This window comes from Equus przewalskii, chromosome 4 (assembly GCF_037783145.1).
Source record: "Equus przewalskii isolate Varuska chromosome 4, EquPr2, whole genome shotgun sequence".
NCBI classification, from domain to species: domain Eukaryota; kingdom Metazoa; phylum Chordata; class Mammalia; order Perissodactyla; family Equidae; genus Equus; species Equus przewalskii.
The window spans coordinates 5,796,851-5,811,204 of NC_091834.1; the positions used below are offsets into that span (position 1 = coordinate 5,796,851).

General features: G+C 47.2%; 1 protein-coding gene across 5 annotated transcripts in view; it reads right to left on the reverse strand.

Moving 5' to 3' along the window:
- The window catches only part of PUS7 (pseudouridine synthase 7), a 46,876-nt gene extending 33,401 nt beyond the window's left edge, over nt 1–13,475 (reverse strand). Inside the window, exons 1-6 of one of the 5 annotated variants that reach the window (XM_070617128.1) lie at nt 11,652–11,737; nt 10,550–10,710; nt 8,827–8,896; nt 4,114–4,546; nt 2,893–2,977; nt 2,658–2,759 (exon numbers count right to left, since the gene is read on the reverse strand). In XM_070617128.1, coding sequence (XP_070473229.1) covers nt 2,658–2,759; nt 2,893–2,977; nt 4,114–4,514 — 588 coding nt within the window. In that variant the 5' untranslated portion in view covers nt 4,515–4,546; nt 8,827–8,896; nt 10,550–10,710; nt 11,652–11,737. Of the gene's footprint in view, nt 1–2,657; nt 2,760–2,892; nt 2,978–4,113; nt 4,547–8,826; nt 9,183–10,549; nt 10,711–11,651; nt 11,738–13,213 lie in introns of those variants that run through there. The other 4 variants (XM_070617125.1, XM_070617124.1, XM_070617127.1 and 1 more) reach the window with 4 other exon arrangements.
- Between the last annotated feature and the right edge of the window lie 879 nt (nt 13,476–14,354).

Below are 14,354 nucleotides of genomic sequence, written 5' to 3' on the forward strand. Positions count from 1 at the left end.
TACTCATCTTCTTAACTATGCAAAGTAACATAAATACACGGGTACGACTTCCAAAATCTTTGAGAGCTTCCCAATACTGTGACTCCTAAGAGCCTGCTTACGGAGCACGTCCACCTGCCGGGCACTGTACCGAGCACCTCACAGCCGTCGTCTTATTTAATCCCCATCCTCTCCCTCTCACACCACTGGTGTACTTACTTAGAAATGAGGAAAATGAGGCTGAGAGAAGCTAAGGAACGGGTCTAAGGTCTAAGGTAGCCGGATGGAAGCAGAGCCAGATCTGAAACCCAGGCTGTTGGGCTCCAGACCCACTCATCCCAGACGCTCCCTCTCAGGGACTCTGCCGGACAAACACCTCAGGACTCAAAGACGGAAATGCAGGCAAGCCGGGCCCTCTGGGATGTCAGAGACTCTGCTCCCCCCAGCAGTCTAATCTACAGCAGCCTCATAACGAATCCTAGTCTATACGGAACTATTTCACAGTGACATTATAGAAAAATCAACATCACGAAAACATAAACTTATTACGTGACTGTTTTTCCAATTCTGAATTGGTCTTACACTAAGAAATACATTTCACATCTGGATTTAATAGCCAGAAATATGTATGTGAACATGCCTAATTAAAAGTCTAAAAAAAATTTACAAACAGTACTTATCTTTTCTATGTGCAATGCATTACTTTCTATTTTATTTTATTACACTAAAAAAATATTAGTTAAGATCCACTAGGGGCCAGCCTGGTGGCTCAGTGGTTAAGTTTGCACGTTCCACTTTGATGGCCTGAGGTATGCTGGTTCGGATCCCGGGTGTGGACATGGCACCACTTGGCAAGCCATACTGTGGCAGGCGTCCCACATATAAAGTAGAGGAAGATGGGCACGGATGTTACCTCAGGGCCAGTCTTCCTCAGCAAAAAGAGGAGGATTGGTAGCAGATGCTAGCTCAGGGCTAATCTTCCTCAAAAAAAAAAAAAAGATCCACTAAATTGATTTCATGACCCACTGATGGGCTGCAACCTGCAAGCTGAAAAACGCTGATATATTACAACTACCACTAACGAAACTTAACACTATTTTAGCAAAATAAAAAATGTGAATGAAAACAAAGTACGTTATAATTATAGATAAGTGACATTTTCATATCAAAGGGTAAGTCTAGATCTGGAATTTACTGAGACCACTGAGTTGGAACCACAGTTTGTGCGTGAGTGAATGCAGATTTGGACCTCACAAATTCAGAAAGTCTGTGGTCCTTATTTTACAGACGAGGAAACTTGCCCATGGTTTAGGCTTTGAAAAGTAAAAACTTTCAATCGCTGGCATAACTACGGTCTTTAAGATGATAGCAAGTCCTGCCATCTATGTAGTTTTAATATAAATTATGGGGCTAAGATATACCACCATACTGCACAAGCAAGGGAAACCTGGACCACTCTCCTGGACTGCTCTCAAAACCAATTCTCAGGAATTTCCTCCTTGGCATAGCTGAAAACTTTGTCTATGGGTAAATTCAGTAATTGAGGATTCCTAGAATTGTAACATTACCCACTTCTGGGAAGTTTGGTGGTGGAAGAGGAGATGAGGATTGGAGGCAGATAACGAATTCTGAAAAGTTACAGTAAACTCCTATTAACTGGGAGCAATGGAAGGGGGAATTTCAGACAACCCCAAATTCAGTAGGTTGTTAAAAGATGGTACAAAATTAATTTAACACAAACTTAAAATGCTAAAAATCCTGTGCTACAAGATTCTTAAAATCTTGTAACACATTTGCTTTGCTGTAGACATCACCCAGAGCTGCTCTGTCGCATACGGGAGCCATTAACAGTGGGCATGTGGCTAGTCTGAACTGAGATGTGCTATTAGCGTAAAGTAACACCAGACTCTGAAAACTCAGGAGGAAAAAAAAAGAATGTAAAAGATTTCATTAGTAATTTTTAAAATACTGATTACACAGTGAAATGATATTTTGAATGTATTAGGGAAACTAAAACATATTGTTAAAAATCAATTTCATCTGCTTCTCTTTATTTTTAAATTTTTAGAAGATTTAAAATGAAAAAGATTGGCTCAGACTATAATTCTGTTGGACAGCACTAATTGAGAAGAATAAAATTTTCATGCCAGAAAGATTTTTAAAAGGCATTTACTCTTCTACTTAGTAGCTGAGTCCTCCTTTTTCTGAATAGCACGAGTGGACTCAAGTGGAGCAAGGAAACGCTCCCTTACCTCCTCCCCCCGGTCCCTCCCCCTCCCAGAGCCCCACTCGAGATGGAGAGGCTGCTGGAGACAGAGCCGGGGCCTCCCTATCAGGGCCACACAGCCGACTGCCAGGAGGTCTAGCCCTTAGCAGTAGATACCATGTGATATAACTGTCATTCTGTGGTTCCAAACAACAGATTTCTTTGCTGATCTGTGGTCATATAAAAATTTTTTAAAACAAAACATAACTTTTTTGTGCCAGTTTATCTGCATACCGGTTATCCGCCACAGATAGAAACATTTTTAGTATAATGCTCTTTTAGATCAAACAGAGAAAAGTCACCCTTTTGTTAACTGCTGTAATTTTTCCAATAGACACGTATTAACATTCACCCAAAAAGAAGCAGTCACACTCTAGAAAATCTTTTCACATGTTTTTTTGCTACTATTTACCTCGATGGCAACACTGGTTTCCTTATTTTTAAAAAGCTGGAGCTCTTCTAAACTCTGCTTTTCTTCGGCTGTCAAAACCGTCAACATATCTTCCGAAGGAGCCTTTAAAATACCCACGAGAAGCCTGGTGAGTCTCACACAGAATGCAAGGCTGTTTACAGCTCTATATTGCTACGACCTCTAGGAAATGCTATTTGTATACAGAAGGTGACTTCTGCTGGAAAGCTGCTCCTACCTCTTCATCCACTGGGACAGACAAGTCATCCAAATGGCTGACACGCCCATCTTTCCCTATTTCATGAACAACGAAGTCGGAGTACCTGATGAAAAGAAAACACACAACTTCAGAGCATCAGCATTTGGTTTCCTATTAATTTTAGGAGAAAGTTGATTAACAGTAAGATTTACTGTTGTACAAGACATGGATTTTTTAAAAATTTTCATATAGAAGTGTGGTTATGGGGGCCGGCCTGGTGGCACAGCGGTTAAGTTCACACGTCCCGCTTCTCGTTGGCCTGGGGTTCACTGGTTTGGATCCCAGGTGCGGACATGGCTCTGCTTGGCAGGCCATGCTATGGTAGGCGTCCCACGTATAAAGTAAAGGAAGATGGGCAGGGATGTTAGCTCAAGGCCAGTCTTCCTCAGCGAAAAGAGGAGGACTGGCAGTAGTTAGCTCAGGGCTAATCTTCCTCAAAAAAAAAAATATATATAGTTATGTTTTTGGTTTCTTAATGAATTCTGAGCCGCACCCTGGGCTTTGTATCAGGATGTAAAGAAAAGACCCTCCTAATTACTCTTCCAGAGAAACGCATAAATCAAAGCTTACTGATGTTACCCGATGATTACACAGACAGTCCATAGTACAGCGAATCATAAAATACTGTAAATGGTTAATGAAGTCACAGCCCAGTAAATCTACTATGAACCACCCTGAAACTTACCTTTATGCTAAATACTCTATATGCATTATTTAAAATCCTCTCAACAACCCCAAGGTGGTATTAGGACCCATTTTTGGGATGAGGATACTGAGGCTCAGAGGAGTCAAGTAACTATAAAGTGGCTGAACTGGATTCACACCCAGATCCATCAGGCTCCAAGGACCACCTCCTTCCTCCTGTAGATGTGGCACATTCAGGTGAAAGAGTTTAAGATTTTAAGACCAATTCATAAAAAATCTGAAACCATTTAAAATGGTTTATTTGAAAGGAATGAACAGCACCCATTCACATATTAACAATGCATGCCACTGGAAAATTATTTTTATTTACTCCTTTTATCTTTAAATGGTCTCATTTACCCATTTCAGCAGCTCTCTTTCCTCCTATTCATTTTTGACCATCAGTGCAAACAATCCTTGGGGATAGGGAGCTAAATGGAAGAATACATTGCTGATTTCTTTCTAAAGAAAAGAACTAATAGAACTAAAATAAATTTATACATAAACTAAACCTACCTTTCTTTTAAGATCCCCGAGAATCCTTGGTGGGAACTTACAAACTTGGTGATGCCTACATCAAGTTCGGTCAGTCCATGCTTCATCATGTCTGCAAAGCTCTCCGCTTCCTCCTCCTCGTCCCCCTCCTCTGAAAGGCCATCTTCCTCCTCCTCCTCCTCCTCTTCCAACCGAGCATCAGAATTCTCTGTACCCTCTCCCGCACTTACAGCACCAGGTGGCCCGAGCACATTCTCACCGCTGGGGGGAGAGGCATTCTCCAGCCCGGCTCGGCCTGTGGTCAGACAGCATTCCGACACCTTCTGTCTTTTTGCCTCCTCAGCTGGCGCCACACTGTCATTGTCTTCGACAGCCAGGGACCCACGCTTCAGTGACACACCAGTCATTTCTGTCATCTCCATTTTTAAGGCTCCAAGAAAACATTTAAGAGAACCTTTTGGGAAGGAAGAGAGAGTAGGAAGTGACAATGGCTTGTTTCAGCAAACAGAGCTAACTTCGTTCCTAGGGGCCTGAAAATCATTCATTAAAATAATTCTTCCTGCTGTTGGTGTGTAGCTTGGTGGGACAGAGCAACAGCACAACACTTCTGTGTGGAACTCGACAGTGTGCATCAAAACCCTTAAAATATGTATTTCCTCTGACCCAGAAACACGACCTTCAGGGAGGATCTTAAGAAAACAATTACGAAAGAGCTTAACGTTTTAGCTGTAATGATACTTACACCTCTGGGCTTTAGATTAGAAAAAATTAAGAACAATGACGCCTGGGTCCATAAACCACACAGTATGTAGAAACAATGTGAATTAAATCTGGGAAAGGTGGTTACTTCTAAGGCAGGATGGAGGTGGCTGGGAGATGTGCTGTTTTTACCGAACACCACAGTTGTATCACCTGAACTTTGTTTCACGTACATTATTATCCTTCTGAAAAAGTGATTAAATAAAAATAGTGTATAAATACATTTACTGACATGAAAGCATACTCATATCATACCATACTAAGAAAGAACAGCAAGGGGAGGGGGAGTTGTTCAATGGGGGAAGGGTCTCAGTTCTGCAAGGTGAAAGGACCCTGGAGACGGGCTCCACGAGGCTGCGAATGAACCCGACACTCCTGGAGACGGGCTCCACGAGGCTGTGAATGAACCCGACACTCCTGGAGACGGGCTCCACGAGGCTGTGAATGAACCCGACACTCCTGGAGACGGGCTCCACGAGGCTGTGAATGAACTCGACACTCCCGGACTGGACACCTATAAATGGTTAAGACGTTATGCGCTATGTGTATTTTGCCACAACTTAACAAACACAGATTATAATTTAACTGGCCCATACTCAAGGTACTGAGCTAGTCTCAGAAGGCACACATACCTCCCAGTACACAGCAGCCTGACAGAGGGCCACAGGTGACAATCAAGATCAATACATTTATCTGAGACCAAGAGTGCCTAATTTCATCTTATTTGAGGCTCTTGGTGAAATAAGGATAAAAATTTTTCCATAATAATTATATGGGGAGATGCTAAAATTAACGTACTAATGTACTTAGTAAACATATTCATAAAGAACATCAATGAGCAGAGAGTTAATATTCTAGTTCTCCAAAGCTTGGATAACAAGAAACCCACCTACAGAAGCATCTATCGCAGGAGAATAATAATGATGAACTAAATTTTGAGAATCCATATTTGATCCTGCCTCATAGTCAAAAATCAAGAATGGAAAGCAAAGAAAAAGACAAATACATGCAAAAAGCGAAAGAAAAAAGGATCATGATACCTACAAAAAAACAGGGAAAAGGTACAGAAAAATGTCAGTAAAAACAATTTCCTTTGAAAGACAAAAAATTAAATAAAGAGAACAGAAGAAACCAAGAAACTGAAACAGAAACACACAACTAGTTACATAAAATTATCTCCAATTCAAATAGGAAAGCATTTATTCTTTATTTGTTCTAAGCGAGGAACAGTAAAAAAGAATGCTGCTTTATGCAATGCTGATGCTACTTCATTTTCTCTTGACATCAAGAAAGCTGCCCTCTCGGAGCCTACACACCAGTGAGGCAGACAGAAAGGGCCCCGGGCTCACCTGGGGATATAGGAACAAAAGGAGACCTCACAGGGCGTTGGTGGCGAGGGTGTCAGAAGACATCCTTCCTATGAAGACCAGAAATGAACACCGGAGCCGAGTTTTGAGGAATGAATAAGAATAAGGTCGTGGAAAAAGGGGAGGTGGCTGTTTGGGGGCGGTGGACCAACCTGTGCAAAGACACGGAGGATGGGAGCGCACAGAGTGCTGGAAGAACCCCAAGGACTCAGCACGCATTGAGGAGGGTAAAACACACAAGGAGAGAGCCGGGAGTTAAAGCTAGGGTGTGGGCGGAGGCCACACCAGGCGAGATGGAGCGAATTACATCCTCAAAACCAAACACCGCTCGATTGGTGAGTCAGATTTTGTGGCAGCCCTCTGAAGAGCAATGGAGGTCAGGCTGGAAGACGGGGCAGGGGGACTGCTGTCGTTGAGGCAGGAAATCAGTGCAATCTCATCCAGGCGGAGGCAAGGGCGGCAGAAAGGAGGGGAGGAGTCAGGGACATTTAGGAGTGGTGGGGACAGGACTGGGTGACAAACGGGGGAGGAAAGGGGAAACACTCCAGGATGACTCAGGTTTTCTGCCTTGGGGACCCCAGGAAGAGGAGACGATGGTGGGAGAAGACAAGCCCACTTGATAGGCCTGTGGTGCTGTAAGTGCCCGGGGCACATCCTGCATCCAGTCACTACACTGTGTCACACACACTGTCACCTAAAACCCACAAGGGCTCCCCAATGCCGATATGACGTTCCCAGCTGGCACCACAGGAGCCTCCAGGAGACCCTGCTGCCCTTCAGAGGCCTGGACTCTCAGCGTCAGGGAAGCACGGCCAGGAACAGCCGCTTCGGCCCTGGGCTCAGGGCTTCCTGGTCGGCGGGACGCCCCTCTCCTGCCCAGAGTGCCGAGAACTCAGCAGGCTCCTCCTAACAACCTCACAGCCACAGGCCTTCGTGCAAACACCGATCGTTTCCTTCGCAGAAATGTCGGCTTCATCCTGCTCTGGCGCTGTCCATCATCCAGCACCACGTACCATTATCTTCCACACGCCTCCAACCACTCAGGCCCAGCCCAGGCCGGGGCCCATTCCCAGACTGCCTGCCCACGCGCTCTCTGATGGCAGGCCCTGCACACGCACCGCAGGTCACCTTCAAGACTCCTCCGCAGGCCACGAGCCCAACTCCCGTGCCTCCCTCTGTTAACTCCCGCTCTTCCCGCTTGGCCTCCCATGTGGGTAGCTGAGTACCGCGCTTCTCCCCACCACCTTCTAGCTGTGTAACTGGTCCCAGGAAACCACTAATGTCGCCAAGCCCCCGTTCTTCGGTTGTAAACCAGGAATGATACGTGCTTCGCAGGATGCTGTGAAGATGAAACGTGACACTGAACACAGAGCCGCGACCCATAGCAGGAGCCAAGCAGACGCCAGTGCCCGTTCCTCTCTCAAGAAGGCTGCAGACCCCGAGGATATCACGTGCACGCCAGAGAATCCAGGGTGGTGGAACAGGTGGCAACAGACATTCTGTAGACTTCTGGAAGAAGGTGCTGAAGCCGTTCCCCGTTTACAGAGATCAAACACACAGTAAGTAGCAAAGCCCTAAGGAAACGCTGGACCTGGACAAGGACCACCAACGGTCACTAACATGCAAAAAAGAGACCACCACACACTGCGTGCTCCTGAAAGTACGCGCTGTTATTTACGAAGTACTCTTACTGACGGAAACTCTGTGCCTAACTACTAGTGTAGGTGGCACCCAGGGACAGAAGATGTTCATCACCGCAAGGAAGCAATCAGCAAAATCCTGACCATGGGAAACTCTGCAAGGACAAGGACACCCCGTTCCTCGTTCCTCCAACTAATAAACAGCAAGGGCACAAAGGAAGGGGGAAGTTACATATAAACCTACAAAGAAAGGCAATGGGTGGATCCTGATTCAAAGAAATCAACGGTTAAAAAAAGCACTTACTGGCACAACAGTTAAGTGCACACGTTCTACTTCTGCGACCCAGGGTTCATCTGTTTGGATCCCGGGTGTGGACATGGCACCGCCTGTCAAGCCATGCTGTGGTAGGTGTCCCACATATAAAATAGAGGAAGATGGGCATGGATGTTAGCTCAGCGCCAGTCTTCCTCAGCAAAAAGAGGAGGATTAGCAGCAGATGCTAGCTCAGGGCTAATCTTTCTCCAAAAAAAAAAAAATTAAAAAAGAGGGCACTTATGGGGGCTGGCCTGGTGGCACAGTGGTTAAGTTTGCGTGCTCTACTTCAGCAGCCCAGGGGTTTGTCATTTCAGATCCTGGGTGTGGATCTACACACCTCTTTATCACCATGCTCTGGTGGCATCCCACATACAAAAAACAGAGGAAGACTGGCATGGATGTTAGCTCAGGGCCAATCTTCCTCACCAAAAAAAGAAAGAAAGAAAGAAAAAGAAAAAAAGTGCTTATGAGGCAATCAGGCGTACTAAAACTGTGGGGACATCTGATGACATTAAGGTACACTGTCAACTTTTTAAGATGCAATAATACTATTGTGGTTACATTTAGAAATAGAATCCTTATGTTTTAGAGACACAAACCAAAATATTTACAGTTGAAAAGATAGTCTGGAATTTGCTTCAAAATACCTTACCAGCAGTGAATGGAAGTGGAGTAGGTGCAGATGTAAGACAAGGCTGGCCGTCCGTTGGTCATTGCTGAAACTGGGTGATGGGGATAAGGGGAGATCACATCACATCACTCTCTCTACTTTGCATGTCTGAAATTTTTTATCATAAAAATAAAAGCTCAAAGTACAAAAAGATACATAAACTATGCTACCCTGAGCACACTGCCCGTCTTTTCAGTTCTGCTCCCTCTGCCATCGCCTGTCTGCAAACACATCGAGACATCCAGTCCCAAGACACAGCCTCTTCCATCTTCCCTTCTTCTAGCACCCCAGACCTCAACCACTCCTAGCCGCCGCTCAACACTCTCGCTCACTAGCCCTTCTCCAGGATCCCTGCGAAACCTCAACCAAGGACCAACTCTGCTGTCGATGACGTCTGTGCTCCTGGTGCTGCTGGAGAAAACCTCACTGGGTCAGGGCGCTCCTCTCTCATGACAGCCCTCCACGCCGCCTGCCCATCGCTGGTCATGCGGTCTTCCCCAAGTCTTAGCTGCTGTTCACAAAGAAGATAGGGACCTCTGGCAGACACACGTCCTTAGCATATTCACAAGATCGCTTATTATGACCATCCCCACAACAGGGCAACCCTCCTAAGGGACCCCCACACTCACTTTAACCCTCACTCGCTCCTCAGCACTGCGGAGTGCACTCCCTTGCTGCACTCACCAGGCACCCCCTGCCAGGCGCCACCCCAGGACCGAGACATGACACTGCAGTGAACCGAACAATTGCCCCGCCAGCGTGGGGCTCCTTGCCAAACGCACAGCCAGGCAATCCTGGCCCTACCTGACATCTCCTCCCAGCAGCACAAGGTCCCACTCTCCTCTCTCCCCGCCTCTCCAGGAGGAGCTCCTTTCCTCTCCTTCTCTGACTGTCACGCAACTCTGGGCTTCCCTGGGTGCCTTCTCCAACCCTGCTCACTTCTCACTCCCAAGTCTTCCAGCAGGGACTCCGCCATCCCCAGCTCCCCAGGTTGCTCGGGGGCCAAGGGGACCAAGGCGATCTAAGGACAGCAGGACAACCATAGAGCGTGCAGTGAGCTCACCCGAACCTTGCCCCGACTCGGCCACTCAGCCCCTCTCAGCTCTGAAACCCGGAGGCCCAGAGACGAAGCGCCTCGCTCGGAGTTGACACAGCCAGCCAGAGGGACATCAGAGGTTCAAATTCAACACGCAGGAAACTGATCTCACCATTTCCCACCCCAAACGCACTGCTTTGAAACTGCACCTGTTACCTCAGGGAGTGTCATCACAAACCGCCTACCGGTCACCTAAGTCAGAACGTGGCCTCATCCCAAGCCCTCACATTGCCCTGCGCCTACATCAGAGACTTGGTGAACGAAATTCTAGAAGGTTTAGGCCAGCAGTGTGGCACCTAACATCCCTGGAATGAGGACACTGGCAGATCACAGATCTGAAGTCTCAACCACTCACACTTGCTTCCGCAGCACTGCCACTGAGGCTGGAACGCTGACCAGACCAGCCCAGCCCCGCACAAGGATGGAGCATCGAGCGCCGCTCTCAGCCCTTACTCAGCGAACTGCGGTCTGTGGGGTACCACTCGGAGTTGATCTAGGTTTTGCTATTTACTAAGCGGGTCATGTACCTCTCTCAGCCTCAGTTTCTTTCTCTGTAAAGCTGAAAAAGGATGACTTGGTTAAAGGTTTGAAACAGCTGCTCCTACTCACCTGCTGCCATTAATTTTTATTAAGGATGGTTTACGTGGCAGCACTGTATTGCTGAGTCTGGAGAAAAAACAGCATCTTATGCTTCTTTTGTTCTCCGGGCTAATGATGAAACATGGTTTTCTCCTTCAAACACCATTTAATTTTAAGAGACCGTCAAAGCACTGCCAAGAGCACCAAACAAACAGGCCTTTAGTGATTTTCTGGCAGTCTTTTTCTTGAAACTTGTAAACACTTGCCTCATCTCTTTTTCTTGTTGTATTTACTTGCAAAGACAAACTCATTAACTAATCTCTCTTTTGTATTTCAAATGAAATTATAATTTTCCTTTGTTTTAGGCTGAGGGTCCCATCGCAGACAATTATTAAAGTAAATATAGCACCAGTGATTATAAATCACTTCATATGTATTTTGTTCAGTTCTGTCTGTGGGCCTAGAAGCTGAGAACACATTTCCTAGACCAGCTGTGCAAACTTCTGGACTAGGAGAGGCAGAACTCAAATAAGTGTCATTTTCCTAAGCAGGAACTATATAAAAGGAAAGACTGAAATGCAATATAATTTTTAAATGAGAGAGAGAAAGAGAGGACCCTGTGAACACGGAAGAGCCAAGAGGAATTCAGTCACAAAGATAAAATGACCCTGAGTGCCCCAATGTGATTTTCCTAAGGAAATGAGTTTTGCATTCAGGAAAATCCAAATATACATACTTAAGCATCATACCTCAAAGCTCTAAAAAGTGACCAGCTTAAAAAAAAAGGGAGGGAGCAGCTTTATGAGGTGTTTTTTTTTTTTTTAACAGTATTAAAAACAAAGTTCTTTTTAAAGAAATGTTATGCAGCACAAATAGACCATCCACGATAGCAATGACAGCACCTCAAATGTCCAGTAAAATCTACAGATCAGAAGCTTCGGGCAGACGATGGGGCAGACAATGAAACGCACTGATATTTTCCCATGAACTTAAAATCTACACAATTCTTTGGAGGGAATACTAAAATAATGCTTTTTTGTTTCCTCTACGCTCCAAATGGGCCAAATAAGGTTAGGAATATTACAACTGTAACAGTATTTTAAAATCTGTTTCCTTAAGATATTAGACTCACCAATAAGCTTCCTCTGCATTCACAATAAAGTTCTGCATTTTCAAAATTTTAATATAACATTGACGACAGTCCCTGAACATTATTTCCTGCAAAACAAACATCTTAAACAAGAGCTGTATTAGCCTTAATCCTGTCTATATTTCAAAACCCTCCACACCTTCCACTCTTTAAATGCACCTATGCTCCATCCTCTGCAAACTGTCAGGAATCCCAGTAGCTCTCAAGATAAAGAGCACTTTTTTTTCAGGGCAGAGCACGCTCTACACTCTCATATGCAAAGTTAAGTCCCTTACATTTGTTCATTCCACAAATATTTACTGAGCACCTCTTATGTCGATGGCACTGTTCTAGGCAATGGGGAAAAAGGGAAAATTTCCTGCCCTCATTAAACTTACATTTATTTAAGGATACATCAGAAAATAAAATAAAAAACAATCTCAGAACATGCAAGCATAGGGGCCACAGATAAAGCAGAGTAAGGGGAATGAGAGCAAGGGGTACTGTTCAGGGCAGCCTCCCTGGGGAGATGCTTTTTGAGCAGATTTGAAGGAAGAACCAGATACGAAAAGATGTGTGGGGAGAGTTCCAGGCAGCGGGAACAGCACGTGTAAAGGGCCTGAGGCAGGAGCAAACCTAGTCAACAGACCAGCTGGACTGTAATTTCTCTCTCCTACTTGGGGACAAAAGCTTTGTTTTATTAATACTCGTATCACCCAGTCTCTATCAAAAGATATGTTCAAAAGGAGTTGTTAAATTAATAAATTCGGACTGTTGGCTACTTGCCAAAAGACGGAACAAAATCACTGCTCATCCATCCCCTTTTCAGTATGAGTGTACAGCCTGATTTTTGACAGATCCCTCAATTGTCAAGGCCTCCCAGGCCAATGGGGCATGCCTGTTTCACTGACTTGAAACAAAAGCCCATAGTAATCCTATATTTTCGGGATGGAAAAAAAAAAAAAGTGGTCTGACAACGGGACCAAATATTTGAAAACCTAAACTGTCTCCAAACGCTACTTCTTGGCAGGCGCCAAGCCCCGGCAATGAGGACGGACCTCTCAGGGCAGGGCTGGCGGGAAGGACCCCGCGTGGACGACTTTCAACACGCACAGCAGCACCGCCTCCACGCACTCACCAAACACGCACCGGGCAGAGCGCTGGAGGAGACGCTCCTGCTCTGGGCAACGTGCACAAAACGAGCGCAGCAGGCAGCGCTGGGGGACCACGAGGGCCGCGGCACGTGGGCGGGACCCTGGAGCAGACCGGCCCCGCGAGGTGTGGAGCCGCCACCGGCTTCGGGATAAAGGCTGGGGTCTCTTCCGCGAGGGAGAAGAGTCGGGGGCAAAGAACGAGAGGCGCGGGGACGCGATCCGCGGGGAGGGGGCGGGGCCGGGCCCGCCCGCGCAGGACCCGACGGGCTCCGGGCGCGCTCCCGCGGGCGCGAGCCACCGTGGGGGCCTCAGACCCCCGCCGGGACGCCTTCCCGCCCCGCCTGGCCCCTCCGGGCGGGGCCTTGAGGCCGCGGGGCCGGGCCGAGGGTGGCCTGGAGGCCGCGCACTTACCCGGGGCCTGGGAGCGCGGGCGCGGCGCGGGCCGGGCGGCGAGGAGGCAGGCGCGCGACTCCGGGCGCAGGAGGGCGGCGGCGGCGGCGAGGGCCGCTCGGAAGAGCCAGCCGCGAGGGCGGCCGGGCATAGACAGCGCCGCCCGCGCCCGAGGCCGGGAGCTCTCAGAGGCTCTGCGGGCGCCCGGGCTCGCACACGTGCGGCGCAGCGTCGCGCCGCCACCGCCGGCCCCACCCCCGGGGCGGAGCTCGCCCTGCGCCGCCGGCCCCGCCCCCGCCGCCGGCCGCCGCCGCCGGCCCCGCCCCCGCCGCCCGCGCGGAAGGGGAGGCCCCGCCCACCCGCCTCAGTGCGGTGGGGGGCGGCCACGCGCTCGCCTTTACTGGCCTTGCCTGCTGTGGGGTGGAGAGCTGTCGGGGGTCCGTTCACTCAGGGAGTCCCCAGGCGGTCGCAGCTGGGCTTTGGCTAGAGCAAAAGTGACTTTATCATGCCCCAAAGAGTCCACATTTTGTTTATCCACATTTTGTTTATCCATTATCACTTGGGTTGCTTCCATCTTTTGGCTACTGTGAATAATGCTGCTATGAATATGGGTGTACCAATATCTCTTTGATACCTCGCTTTCAATTTTTTTGGGTATATACCCAGAAGTGGAATTGCTGTATCATATGGTAATTCCATTTTTAATCTTTTGAGCAACCCCCATACCATTTTCCACAGCAGCTATAGACTTATTTTAAAACCTGGGTGTACATGTGGGGATCTGGTTAACTGAGTATAGACTTGTAGTGTTCTATACTCTGAAATTATTCACTTCAGTTAAGTACCTTGGATAGTTTTCTGTCCCTAGTGCATGTACAATCACACGTCCTTGGGCTCTGGTTAATTCATTGGTTAATGTCCCAATGACATCAACTGCAAATATTTTTACCGCAGCCACTCAGTAAAAATTCAATCCTAATCTTTTAACTTTTGTATACTTTAAAAAGTATCTTCTCTGAGATTGTGGCCCAACTCCTCATAAACGTGCATGGAGGAAGGAATGTTCACATGTCTTTGGCCATTAGCTGGGTCCACGGTCAAAACTTACCCTTTTTGCATTTCAGCCCAAACCGCCTTAGACAAGGTCCGAGTGAAACATGCA